A 14,443-nucleotide genomic window follows, 5' to 3' on the forward strand; every position below is an offset into this window, starting at 1 on the left:
CCCTTCTGTTCAGGAACAGTTAATGGACTTAATGTATCTACCATTTTACGAGACACTGGATGCACATGTATAGTAATTTCTGATAAGCTGTTCCCTAATCTTAAAGAAACTCATTCCTCTGCTATACTTTCAGACTACTTGGGCCGTACAGACACTTTTCCTACCATCCGTTGTTACATTAGGTCTAAATGGTTCACAGGTTGGTCTGAAGCCGTACTAGCTCCCATCACTTCTTGCTCCATACTAATAGGTAATGTAAAAGGTTGTAATAAAGTTGGTAGAATTACCGACAATATGTAAAGTAAAAGGACACAAGTGCAACTAATGTGACATTTACTGTGGCAACGTTTCGCTCTCCAGGAGCTTTATCAAGCTTGATAAAGCTCCTGGAGAGCGAAACGTTGCCACAATAAATGTCACATTAGTTGCACTTGTGTCCTTTTACTTTACACAATGTAAAAGGTGCCATTCTTCCTTCTGAGGTTGACCTTTCATCACCAAAGATGGATATAAGTGTTTCAGATCCTCTTCCTGTAGAGTCAGAGAAGCCCCTCGATGAGACAATGTCTCGTGAGATTCATGTGGGATTAAAAACCAGTGATGCTACTCTCGAAAGCGAGGTAGTAGGATCACCGGTTCACTTGTTAGATGAAAGTGAAGGTATCACCTCCGATACCATAAATGTCTTGACTAGGGCTCAGACCAAAGCCCAGGCTTCTCCTACTGTCCATCCTTTGATTTTCCCTGACTTTAAGCCTTTAGATATATCGAAGGACTCCTTTGTCAATTTACAACGTAACTGCCTTTCTCTTCAGAATTGCCATAATGCCGCTAAACAAAATCAAGTTATCCAAAGGAAAAACTTTTCATATAAATTTGAATATATAAAAGGTATCTTGTACAAGTCAGTATTCAAATTAAATTCAGATGAGATAGACTATTCCATCTTAGTTGTTCCAAGTCAATGCAGAGAGACTGTTCTTAAAATGGCTCATGACCTGCCAGTGGCCGGACATTTCTCGCATCGTAAAACCTTAAATAAAATTAGGGAAACCTATTTTTGGCCAAAAATGTCCTCAGATATCACTACCTATTGTAGATCGTGTAAAGTTTGCCAACTGTCATCCTCCCGAGGTACCAGGCGAGTACCTATGGTCAAAATGCCTATCTTTACGGTACCATTTGAAAGAGTAGCTATTGACATCGTTGGTCCTTTATCTCCACTTTCATCTGGGGGACATAGATATATATTAACATTAGTTGATTATGCTTCGAGTTTCCCTGAAGCCGTTCCCTTAAAGACCATAACTACTACAGAGGTGGCTGAAGCCCTTTTGTCCATCTTCTCCAGAGTGGGCATCCCTAGAAAAATTTTGTCTGACCGTGGGACACAATTCACATCTGACTTAATGCAACATCTATACCAACTTCTGGGAGTGAAGCCTCTCTTCACCACACCCTATCATCCCAGCTGTAATGGGAGGATTGAGTGCCAGCATTCGATTCTCAAGTCCATTTTAAGGAAACTTTGCTCCCTTAAACCTAAGGAGTGGCATCGTTACCTACCCTGTGCTTTGTTTGCCATGAGGGAAGTTCCCAGTGACTCTTTGGGGTTTTCACCTTTTGAACTTCTCTATGGTAGACAGGCCAGAGGCCCATTGTCCATCCTTCATGACTTATGGACTAATGAGGAGGTAAATGCTGAGGTTCAGTCTTCTTACCAGTTTCTCCTTGACCTTAGATCCAAACTTGAGGAGACATCTGACATAGTTTCGAAAAACCTAAGCTTGTCAATGGACCAGTACAAAACCTATTTTGATTCCAAAAGTCAGAGGAGAAGTTTTAAAGTAGGAGATGAAGTTCTTGTACTTTTGCCTATTAAGTCAAATAAATTATTAGTAGCATGGAAAGGTCCATATAAAGTATTAAAAATTTGTGGGAAAGTTGACTACCTCATAGAAGTCAAGGGGAAACCTAAGCTTTATCATATCAACATCCTTAAGAAATATTACCGAAGAAATTCGGTTAACTGCCTTAACAACTTTGACTTAGTTTTTCCACACGAACTTGATAAGACAACTGAAGAATGTAAAGTGTGCATAATTGACACCTCTAACTTAGACTATGATGAAGAACTACATGACTTGGTGACTCTTGACCACTCGGACGCAACCAACATTAATATTAATGAATCTTTGGATGACCATAAGAGACATGAACTACTTCAATGTGTGAGTAACTTTTCAGACGTCTTTACTGATATTCCAGGTGTTACCTCCACGGTAGTCCATAAGATTGACTTAGTGACGGACAATCCTATCAAACGGAAATTATACCCAGTTCCAGCTCACCTTAGGGATGCATTTGACAGAGAGGTAGACAAATTATTAAAACTAAAGATCATTGAACCTTCAGTATCTTCATATTGTTCACCAGTAGTCATGGTTAAGGAGGATAATTCATATAGACTTGCTATTGACTTCAGAGGCCTTAATGCTATAACTCGGTGGGATGCTGAGCCTATGCCCTTAATAGATAGCGATCTACACAAATTTTATGACGCTTCCTTCTTTTCAGAGATTGATATTGCACAGGCATATCATCAAGTAATGTGAGATCCTTCTTCTAAGCAGTACACCGCTTTTCCTACACACCAAGTGCTGATGCAGTATAGAACTATGCCCTTCGGTTTGGTAACTGCCTGTGCTACCTACGTGAGACTGATGAGAAAGGTCTTGGGTAATAGGCCAAATGTTTCAGTTTATTTTGATAACATTTACGTAATGACATCTACGTGGGGCGAACATATCCAAACATTAACATCAGTTTTGCGTAGGTTACGCTCACATGGCCTCACTGCCAAGCCGAAGAAATGCTTCCTTGGGTATAACAAGATTAGATATCTTGGACTGATGCTTTCTAATAACTCTCTGCAACCTCTCCCCAGTAAGATCAAAGCTTTATTATAATTTAAATTCCCCAAAACCAAGAAGCTCATGCGAAGCTTTCTTGGTTCTGTAAATTTTTATGCACGGTTTATCCCTAACCTTACTGATCTTACAGGCATCTTATCCGACTTCCTTAAAAAGTCTGTGAAGGAACCTCTTGAACTTTCCGACGTAGCTCGGGAAAAGTTTAATGAGATTAAAAGTATCTTTTCGAAAGACCCTATACTTAAGATTCCAGATATTAATAAAACATTTTGTTTGAGAACTGATGCCTCCAATACTGGCTTAGGTGCAGTGTTACTACAATATCATGATGGTACTCCCTTCCCTGTATGCTTCCTAAGCCGGAAACTCCTTCCCGCAGAAACAAGATACTCTACAATAGAAAAGGAATGTTTAGCCCTTGTGTGGGGTATCTCCAAACTTAAATTTTAATTGCTGGGAAAAGAATTCATTTTAGAAACGGACCACAAACCTTTGATATACCTAGAAACTTTTAAGGGAACCAACAGTCGCCTCTTGAGGTGGACATTGGCACTCCAGGCTTTTAAGTTCCATATTGTGTATATCAATGGTTCATCCAATTATTTCTCTGACTGGTTAAGCCATGACAGTCAGTAGAAGATTTGTTGCCTTACACGACTTCCACATGTTAGAACTTTTTCCTCACCTATTCTTCTTATACTCCTTGACTATAAGTCTTGGTATGGGGGAGTGTGAGGGAAAAGTTCAATAGATAGGAGTAGCAATATAGTAACAATAGTTTCATTACCGGCTACTAGTTAAGGTAGGGTAAGTCACGCTCCCGCCTTTCTTCCCCCTCCCCGAAAGTGATAGTTTGATTGCCGGCTGCTTGTTAACGTAGGGTCAGTCTAGCTCCCACTATCCCTTCCCCTCCCTCTTCCACCCCCTCCTTGAAAGGTGACGTGTGGGGCTCTGGTCAAACAGTAAATCACTCGACTCACAGCTCCCAACACTACTGTAAGTACATGCCTGCCTTGTGTTCTAGTGGATTTATTGGTTAAAAGCTTCACTTTTGACCAATAATAAACTTAGTCCTTTCAGTCTTGCTCTATGTTGACTGTTGTAATAATCACCACGTCTTTTGAGTAATGTACACTGCCATGCAGAGTGATTATTTAAGTAGTGGGTAACCTGTCTATCTTTTCAGCTTGGATGACAGTGAGGGTCACCTGTCAATCAACGAGCAGAACAGGAGAAGGACTAACGTCCTGGAGACATCCCCATTTTGTATTGAACTACCTGTGCACCTGTATGAAATTGCAGGACGTAACCCCACATCATTGCAGCGGTAAAGAACCTGCTTTCCTGTCATCGGGATAATACTCACAGCGTTAATCTGTGAAGAACTAGCCAGTGGTGGTCACCAACACCTGCGACCCCTTCCCCCCATCATCAGCAACGGCTACGATTTCAACAACAGTGTCACCAACACCAGACACCCATATACATATTAGCGTTGAATTCAGTTATCATTTATATTTTTCATTTTTCATTTTCTTTAATGTAGGGTTAATATTTCATATTTAAGTGTTTTACATTTTATATTTTATATTTTCTATATAATAAAGTGTTTATGTTTGTCTGTTATTATTTCTTTTTCTATTCACTAATTTTCCTGAGGAGGAGCCAGCCTGGGTAATACTGTCTGAAGTTGTTACAGGGCTGAGTAAGTCTTCACAAAACCAATACTCTTTCGTTCTTATGTTCTTAATAGGACTGATGAAGTCACTGCGTGGCGAAACGTTTTCACAATAAAGACACCCAAGTATTGCTCAAACATCTAACTTATTTTTATTATAAGATGTTGCAATTCGGATGTTCAATTGAACTGTGAAGTTTTTTTTTTATCAAGAGAGCGATTGACTGAACGACCGCGAAGGCTTGTCCTTTTCTTTGGTTGGAGGGGAAATCACCTCGGCATCAAGGACCTTTCACCAGCATCAAGGCACCCATCACCAGCATCAAGGCTGCCATTACCAGCATCTAGGCACCCATCACCAGCATCAAGGCAGCCATTACCAGCATCTAGGCACCCATCACCAGCATCAAGGCACCCATTACCAGCATCTAGGCACCCATCACCAGCATCAAGGCAGCCATTGCCAGCATCAAGGCACCCATCACCAGCATCAACGCACCCATTACCAGCATCTAGGCACCCATTACCAGCATCTAGGCACTCATCACCAGCATCAAGGCACCCATTACCAGCATCAAGGCAGCCATCACCAGCATCTAGGTACCCATCACCAGCATCTAGGCACCCATCACCAGCATCAAGGCACCCATCACCAGCATCAAGGCACCCATTACAAGCATCTAGGCACCCATTACCAGCATCTAGACACTCATCACCAGCATCAAGGCACCCATTACCAGCATCAAGGCAGTAATCACCAGCATCTAGGCACCGATCACCAGCATCAAGGCACCCATTAACAGCATCTAGGCACCCATCCCCAGCATCAAAGCACCCATTACCAGCATCTAGGCACCCATCGCCAGAATCAAGGCACCCATCACCTGCATCAAGGCACATATTACCAGCATCTAGGCACCCATTACCAGCATCAAGGCACCCATCACCAGCTCCCATCACCAGCATCTAGGCACCCATCACCAGCATCAAGTCAGCCATTACCAGCATCAAGGCACCCATTACCAGCATCTAGGCACCAATCACTAGCATCAAGGCACCCATCAACAGCATCAAGGCACCAAACACCAGCGTCAAGGTACCCATTACCAGCATACAGGCACCAATCACCAGCATCAAGGCAGCCATTACCAGCATCAAGACACCCATCACCAGCATCAAGGCACTCATCACCAGCATCAAGACACCCATCACCAGCATCAAGGCACCCATCACCAGCATCAAGACACCCATCCCCAGCGTCAAGGCACCCATCATCAGCATCAAGGCACCCATCACCAGCATCAAGGCAGCCATTACCAGCATCAAGACACCCATCACCAGCATCAAGGCACTCATCACCAGCATCAAGACACCCATCACCAGCATCAAGGCACCCATCACCAGCATCAAGACACCCATCCCCAGCGTCAAGGCACCCATCATCAGCATCAAGGCACCCATCACCAGCATCAAGACACCCATCACCAGCATCAAGGCACTCATCACCAGCATCAAGACACCCATCACCAGCATCAAGGCACCCATCACCAGCATCAAGACACCCATCCCCAGCGTCAAGGCGCCCATCGTCAGCATCAAGGCGCCCATCATCAGCAAGGCACCCATCACCAGCATCAAGGCACCCATCACCAGCATCAAGGCACCCATCACCAGCATCTAGGCACCCACCAGTCAAGGCACCCATCACCAGCATCAAGGCATCAATCATCAGCATCAAGGCACCCATCACCAGCATCAAGGCACCAATCACCAGCATCAAGGCACCCATCACCAACATCAAGGCACCCATCACCAGCATCAAGGCACCCATTACCAGCATCTAGGCACGCATCACCAGCATCAAGGCACCCATCACCATCATCAAGGAACCCATCACCAGCATCAAGAAACCCATCACCTGCATCAAGGCACTCATCACCAGCATCAAGGAACCCATCACCAGCATCAAGGCACCCATCACGAGCATCAAGGCACTCATCGCCAGCATCAAGGCACCCATCACCAGCATCAAGGCACCCCTCACCAGCATCAAGGCACCCATCACTAGCATCAAGGACCTTTCACCAGCATCAAGGCACCCTTCACCAGCATCAAGGCACCCTTCACCAGCATCAAGGCACCCATCACCAGCATCAAGGACCTTTCACCAGCATCAAGGCACCCTTCACCAGCACCAACAAACCTTCACCAGCATCAAGGCACCCATCACCGGCATCAAGGCACCCATCACCAGCATCAAGGCACCCTTCACCAGCACCAACAACCCTCCATCAGCATCAAGGCACCCATCACCAGCATCAAGGCATCCATCACCAGCATCAAGGCATCCATCACCAGCATCAAGGCACCCATCACCAGCATCAAGGCACCCATCAGCAGCATCAAGGATCCCTTTACCAGCACCAACAACCCTCCACCAGCATCAAGGCACCCATCACCAGCATCAAGGCACACATCCCCAGCATCAAGGCACCCATTCCCTGCATCAAGGCACCCATCACCAGCATCAAGACACCTATCCCCATCGTCAAGGCATCAATACCCAGCATCAAGGCACCCATCACCAGCATCAAGACACCCATCCCCAGCATCAAGGCATCCATCACCAGCATCAAGGCACCTATCCCCAGCATCAAGACACCCATCACCAGCATCAAGGCACCCATCACCAGCATCAAGGCACCCTTTACCAGCACCAACAACCCTCCAGCATCAAGGCACCCATCACCAGCATCAATGCGCCCATCACCAGCATCAAGGTATCCATCACCAGCATCAAGGCGCCCATCACCAGCATCAAGGCACCCATCACCAGCATCAAGGCACCCATCAGCATCAAGGCCCCCTTTACCAGCACCAACAACCCTCCACCAGCATCAAGGCACCCATCACCAGCATCAAGGCACCCATCCCCAGCATCAAGGCACCCATCCCCAGCATCAAGGCACCCATCACCATCAAGGCACCTATCCCCATCATCAAGGCACCCATCCCCAGCATCAAGGCACCCATCACCAGCATCAAGGCACCCATCCCCAGCATCAAGGCATCCATCACCAGCATCAAGGCACCTATCCCCAGCATCAAGACACCCATCACCAGTATCAAGGCACCCATCACCAGCATCAAGGCACCCTTTACCAGCACCAACAACCCTCCATCAGCATCAAGGCACCCATCACCAGCAATGCGCCCATCACCAGCATCAAGGCATCCATCACCAGCATCAATGTGCCCATCACCAGCATCAAGGCACCCATCACTAGCATCAAGGGACCCATCACCAGCATCAAGGCGCCCATCACCAGCATCAAGGCACCCATCCCCAGCATCAAGGCATCCATCACCAGCATCAAGGCGCCCATCACCAGCATCAAAGCACCCATCCCCAGCATCAAGGCACCCATCACTAGCATCAAGGCACCCATCACCAGCATCAAGGCGCCCATCACCAGCATCAAGGCACCCATCACCAGCATCAAGGCACCCATCACCAGCATCAAGGCACCCATCACCAGCATCAAGGCACCCATCACCAGCATCAAGGCACCCATCACTAGCATCAAGGCACCCATCACCAGCATCAAGGCGCCCATCACCAGCATCAAGGCACCCATCACCAGCATCAAGGCACCCATCACCAGCATCAAGGCACCCATCACCAGCATCTAGGCACCCACCAGTCAAGGCACCCATCCCCAGCATCAAGGCACCCACCCCCAGCATCAAGGCATCCATCACCAGCATCAAGGCGCCCATCACCAGCATCAAAGCACCCATCATCAGCATCAAAGCACCCATCACCAGCATCAAGACGCCCATCACCAGCATCAAGGCACCCATCACCAGCATCAAGGCACCCATCACCAGCATCAAGGCACCCATCACCAGCATCAAGGCACCCATCCCCAGCATCAAGGCACCCATCTCCAGCATCAAGGCAACCATCCCCAGCATCAAGACACCCATCACCAGCATCAAGGCAATCATCACCAGCATCAAGGCACCCATCCCCAGCATCAAGGCACCCATCACCAGCATCAAGGCACCCATCACCAGCATCAAGGCACCCATCCCAAGCATCAAGGCACCCATCACCAGCATCAAGGCACCCATCACCAGCATCAAGGCACCCATCCCCAGCATCAAGGCACCCATCACCAGCATCAAGGCACCCATCCCCAGCATCAAGGCACCCATCACCAGCATCAAGGCATCCATCACCAGCATCAAGGCGCCCATCACCAGCATCAAGGCATCCATCACCAGCATCAAGGCATCCATCACCAGTATCAAGGCATCCATCACCAGCATCAAGGCATCCATCACCAGCATCAAGGCATCCATCACCAGCATCAAGGCGCCCATCACCAGCATCAAGGCACCCATCACCAGCATCAAGGCACCCATCCCCAGCATCAAGGCACCCATCACAAGCATCAAGGCACCCATCACCAGCATCAAGGCACCCATCACCAGCATCAAGGCACCCATCACCAGCATCAAGGCGCCCATCACAGCATCAAGGCACCCATCACCAGCATCAAGTCACCCATCACCAGCATCAAGGCACCCATCACCAGCATCAAGGCACCCATCACCAGCATCATGGCACCCATCACCAGCATCAAGGCACCCATCCCCAGCATCAAGGCACCCTTCCCCAGCATCAAGGCGCCCATCACCAGCATCAAGGCACCCATCACCAGCATCAAGGCACCCATCACCAGCATCAAGGCACCCATCACCAGCATCAAGGCACCCATCACCAGCATCAAGGCACCCATCACCAGCATCAAGGCACCCATCCCCAGCATCAAGGCACCCATCACCAGCATCAAGGCGCCCATCACCAGCATCAAGGCACCCATCACCAGCATCAAGGCACCCATCCCCAGCATCAAGGCACCCATCACCAGCATCAAGGCACCCATCACCAGCATCAAGGCACCCATCACCAGCATCAAGGCGCCCATCACCAGCATCAAAGCACCCATCACCAGCATCAAGGCACCCATCACCAGTATCAAGGCACCCATCACCAGCATCAAGGCACCCATCACCAGCATCAAGGCACCCATCACCAGCATCAAGGCACCCATCACCATCATCAAGGCATCCATCACCAGCATCAAAGCACCCATCACCAGCATCAAGGCACCCATCACCAGCATCAAGGCACCCACAACCGTAAAACAAGCGCTATTTATCTGAAAACGTTATTGTTATTCCTTTAAATCTGACCAGTCGCCGAGTTAAAATGTTCAAATAATAAGTGTTTCTGCATACAGATAAGTTTTCTAAGTCTGGATGCGGCCACGAGATGCACTTCAATTTGTTTCTCTTAAAATTTGATAGTGAGACGCTGTTCTCTGATTTGTTACGCTTCAACCTGACTCCAGGTGTGGGAAAAGGTACACGTGTATATTTAACCTGTCTCCAGGTGTGGGGAAAGGCACACGTGTACATTTAACCTGTCTCCAGGTGTGGGAAAAGGTACACGTGTACATTTAACCTGTCTCCAGGTGTGGGAAAAGGTACACGTGTACATTTAACCTGTCTCCAGGTGTGGGAAAAGGTACACGTGTACATTTAACCTGTCTCCAGGTGTGGGGAAATGTACACGTGTACATTTAACCTGTCTCCAGGTGTGGGGAAAGGTACACGTGTACATTTAACCTGTCTGCAGGTGTGGGATAAGGTACTTTTGCAACAGTTGTGTATCTTTATTTTTGAAACGCTTCGCCTGCGCAGTAGGCTTTTTCAGTCGAGTACAGAGGCAGCAGAAGTAGTAGAGATATGATAACGATGTAAGTAGTCCATCACCCTTCGAGATGTAGATTTATGGTAGTCAGTCCCTCATATTATTTGTTTTCAACTTCCTTCAAGGCTGAGGGACTGACTCACGAAATCGTAATGACACGATTGCAAACAAAGCATACCACCGGTGGGGTTAGAACCTGCGATCAGAAAGTCACTGAGGGACTGACTACATCTTCCTCTGTCTCCAGCAAAGACTCTCTGAATTGAAGTAAAAGTCACTGGTGGGTGAGACGTCACCGTAATAAAGATACCCAGATGTAATTACGAAAATGGTAAACAATATCGACATTGTTCCATAAGAGTATAAGAAGGGAGGAGCACTACAGCAGGTCTACTGCCCCATACTAGACACATGCTTCTCTAAGGCTAAGAAGTTGAAATCTTCTCCAGGCTGAGCGACTAACCTCCTCAAAAGGTAATTCCTCAAGATTAATTGCTGGAACGTTTCACCCCAAGGTGTAAGCGAGACATTTCAGCAATAAAGATTCTCAACTGTTTCACATATGTCTTACTCAAAGATAACGGTGAGTGTTGAGTATGTCTGAGGCGCAGTATGGCAGAATGACAACATTAACTGAAACCTGCCTTGTATGGGCCAGTAGGCCTTCTGCAGTGTTCATTATGGTCTTGTCAAGATTTTTCAAGTCATTGCAAGCTATTATTGATGCCCGTGTCGCAATGACCAGCTCAGAGTGCTAGTAAGTTGTCCTCAGTGCCATGTGCTGTGGGACACAAGTCATTCGTTTGGCATCTTACAGACGCAAAGAAAGGAAGAATTTTTTTTTCGTTTACCTCTATAGTGTAATAAATGCTTTATTTTTATATTTATAGGCGCTGAAATTCAACTTGCCTGTAGTTGCAGGCACCTTCGAGCCACTGTTGCGCGTGGGCTGGAATAACAAAGTCCTCTTACGCACGGTGCATTACGGTGAACGCTTGCGTGAGCAGGCTCGTAGCTGTCTACAGAGGTCAGTGACAGACAAGCAGCCGTTGTCGTGTGGCAGATCCTGCAAGAACACCTGTGGCTCAACACACGTCCGGCTCTACTAAGACGAAAACCTCAAGTCAAAGAGGTTTTTTTTTCTCCCCTGGCGATCAAGCCATCACCACCTAGCTCTTCCCCCTCTGTAAAAAACTATACAAGGCTTCTTATCATCGAGGAAGTTCATTTTTTGCCTCTAACATGGAGGGAAGACTGACCCCCCACCTCCTTCCTCTCTTCCTGGCAGTTGTCTTCAAGGTTGCAGCACCTGTGGCTACTGTCAACACACTTCCTCGTAAGTGAAGCAAAATGGTGGGTAAATACATAAGAACATAAGAACATAAGAAAGGAGGAACACTGCAGCAGGCCTGTTGGCCCATACTAGGCAGGTCCTTTACAATTCATCCCACTAACAAACATGTGACCAACCCAATTTTCAATGCTACCCAGAATAAAGTACACAAATATCCATTAACTAGTCACACTAACACACGAAGGTAAGGTAGTCAGTACCGTATATACGAGAGGAGAGCAAGTATTAAATACCTTGGTAATGCACAGTATGTTCAGATATAAAACACTTAACGAGGGTTATGGCATTTTTGTCTTGAAGACATTTCGTCTGCCAGAGATGAAACGTCTTTAAAACAATGCCGTAAGGCGCAATGTGAGTTTTATTTACATAAAACGCACGACATCATGAGAGGTAATGGGAGCAATCCTATTATCTGTCTCAGTGCTGGAGGCAACGATGTTGGCAGACGTAGGAGTGAGGACCTGATTAGCAGGTATAGGTCAGCAATAGAGATAATTAGGAGGAAGGGTGGGAAACCTGTCATATGTGGCATTTTGCCAAGGAGAGGAGTTGGAAATGAATGGTTGTCCAGAGCAATTGGTGTCAATTGCTGGCTGGACAAATACTATAAGGAAAATGCGGTAACATTCATTGACAACTGGGACCTCTTCTATGGCAGAAATGACATGTATGCCAGGGATGGGGTTCACTTATCTAGGTGTGGGGTGGGAGCACTGGCCAACGCAGTGGAGGGAGCTGTTAGGTCTTTAAACTAGGAATAGTTAGTGGTATGGGTTTTTGCGGGAAAACTGTGAAGTCTCAGGGTAGTAATATGAGTACTAGGAGAACTAGTAGTAGGCAAAATGAGGTGGATATTGGAAAGCCAGTGGCACTAATTGACAAGGACAGTAATAGGTTTAGTGGAATAACAGAAAGGAGCAGGAAGGGAAAAGAGAGAGGAGGGTCTTTAAGTATTTATTACACAAATAGTCGCAGTGCTAGGAATAAGATGGACGAGTTGAGACTAGTTACTAGTCTATGTTACTACTAGGTAACATAGATGTATTTGCCATTACCGAGACGTGGTTTAATTCAAAAAGTCGGGACATGCCTGCAGAATGTCACATTCAGGGTTTTAAATTGTTCCAAGTAGATAGAAGTATCGGGAATGGGGGTGGGGTGGCATTGTATGTCCGAGATCGCTTGAACTGTTGCTATAAAAGCGGGTATTAAGTCTGAAGTAACACATACAGAGTCTGTTTGGATAGAATTTTCAGAGGGGCATGAAAAATTAATTTTAGGTGTGATATACCGTCCCCCAAATTTAGATAGGGACCAGGGGAGACTACTTTGGAAGGAAACTGTTAGGGCCACAAGGCACGATAATGTAGTAATTCTAGGAGACTTTAACTTTAGTCATATTGATTGGAATTTCTTGACTGGGAATTTAGAATCATACGACTTCTTAGAAGTAGTTCAGGATTGTTTTTTGAAGCAGTTTGTGACAGAACCTACAAGGGGAAATAACCTGCTTGACTTAGTTCTGGCAAACAATGAATCTCTTGTTAATAATTTAGAAGTTTCAGAGGAACTGGGTGCTAGCGACCACAAATCAATTACATTTAGAATTGATTGGAAGTACGATAGTAGGGATAACTCAGTAACAGTCCCAGATTTTCGCTTAGCAGATTACGATGGGCTTAGAGAACACTTATCATCTGTTGACTGGGGTAACGAAGAGAGCTATCAATATGACAGTTTTCTGAACACAATACATGCTGCTCAAAGAACGTTTATCCCTTATAAAGAAATTAGATCAAATAGAAATGACCCAAAATGGATGAATAATAGGCTGAAATATCTACTAGGGCATAAGAAAGGAATTTAAAGGCGTATCAAAAGAGGCGAGGGTCATCTTATGAATCAGTATATTGACATTAAGAGGGACATTAAAAAGGGGATAAGAAAAGCTAAAAGGGAATATGAAATTAAAGTTGCTAGGGATTCTAAAACTAACCCAAAAAGTTTTTTCCAGGTATATAGAACAAAAGTCAGAGATAAGATAGGTCCCCTTAAAAATAACTATGGGCACCTTACTGACAAAGAGAATGAAATGTACTTGATTTTATATAATTATTTTCTCTCGGTTTTTACACAGGAAGACACTAATAATATTCCGGTAATTAATTTCTATAATGGGCCAGAAGAAGATAAATTATGTAACATCACAGTCACTAGTGAAATGGTTGTGAAGCAGATAGACAGACTGAAGCAAAATAAGTCACCGGGTCCTGATGAGGTTTTTTCAAGGGTTCTAAAGGAATGCAAAATGGAAGTCTGTGAACCATTAACTAATATTTTTAAGTTGTCTCTTCAAACAGGTGTAGTGTCTGATATGTGGAAGATGGCTAATGTAATTCCTATTTTTAAAACAGGGGACAAGTCGTTACCGTCAAATTACCGCCCAATAAGCCTGACCTCAATTGTAGGCAAATTACTAGTCAATTATAGCTGAGATTATAAGAAGCCATCTCGATAAGCATAGCTTGATTAATGATACTCAGCATGGATTCACAAGAGGCCGGTCTTGTCTAACTAATTTATTAACTTTCTTCAATAAAGCTTTTGAGGCTGTTGACCACGATAAAGAATTTGATATTATGTATTTACTTATATTTTAGTAAGGCATTTGATAGAGTTCTGCACCAAAG

General features: G+C 45.7%; 1 protein-coding gene across 1 annotated transcript in view; it reads left to right on the top strand.

Moving 5' to 3' along the window:
* The first annotated feature begins 10,958 nt into the window (after window positions 1-10,958).
* The window catches only part of LOC138854246 (glutamate receptor ionotropic, delta-2-like), a 29,592-nt gene continuing 26,107 nt past the window's right edge, over window positions 10,959-14,443 (top strand). Inside the window, exons 1-2 of the mRNA XM_070096264.1 lie at window positions 10,959-10,979; window positions 11,287-11,423. Of these exons, the coding sequence (XP_069952365.1) occupies window positions 10,959-10,979; window positions 11,287-11,423 (158 nt within the window). The remainder of the gene's footprint in view (window positions 10,980-11,286; window positions 11,424-14,443) is intronic.

Source organism: Cherax quadricarinatus, chromosome 53 (genome assembly GCF_038502225.1).
Source record: "Cherax quadricarinatus isolate ZL_2023a chromosome 53, ASM3850222v1, whole genome shotgun sequence".
NCBI lineage: Eukaryota > Metazoa > Arthropoda > Malacostraca > Decapoda > Parastacidae > Cherax > Cherax quadricarinatus.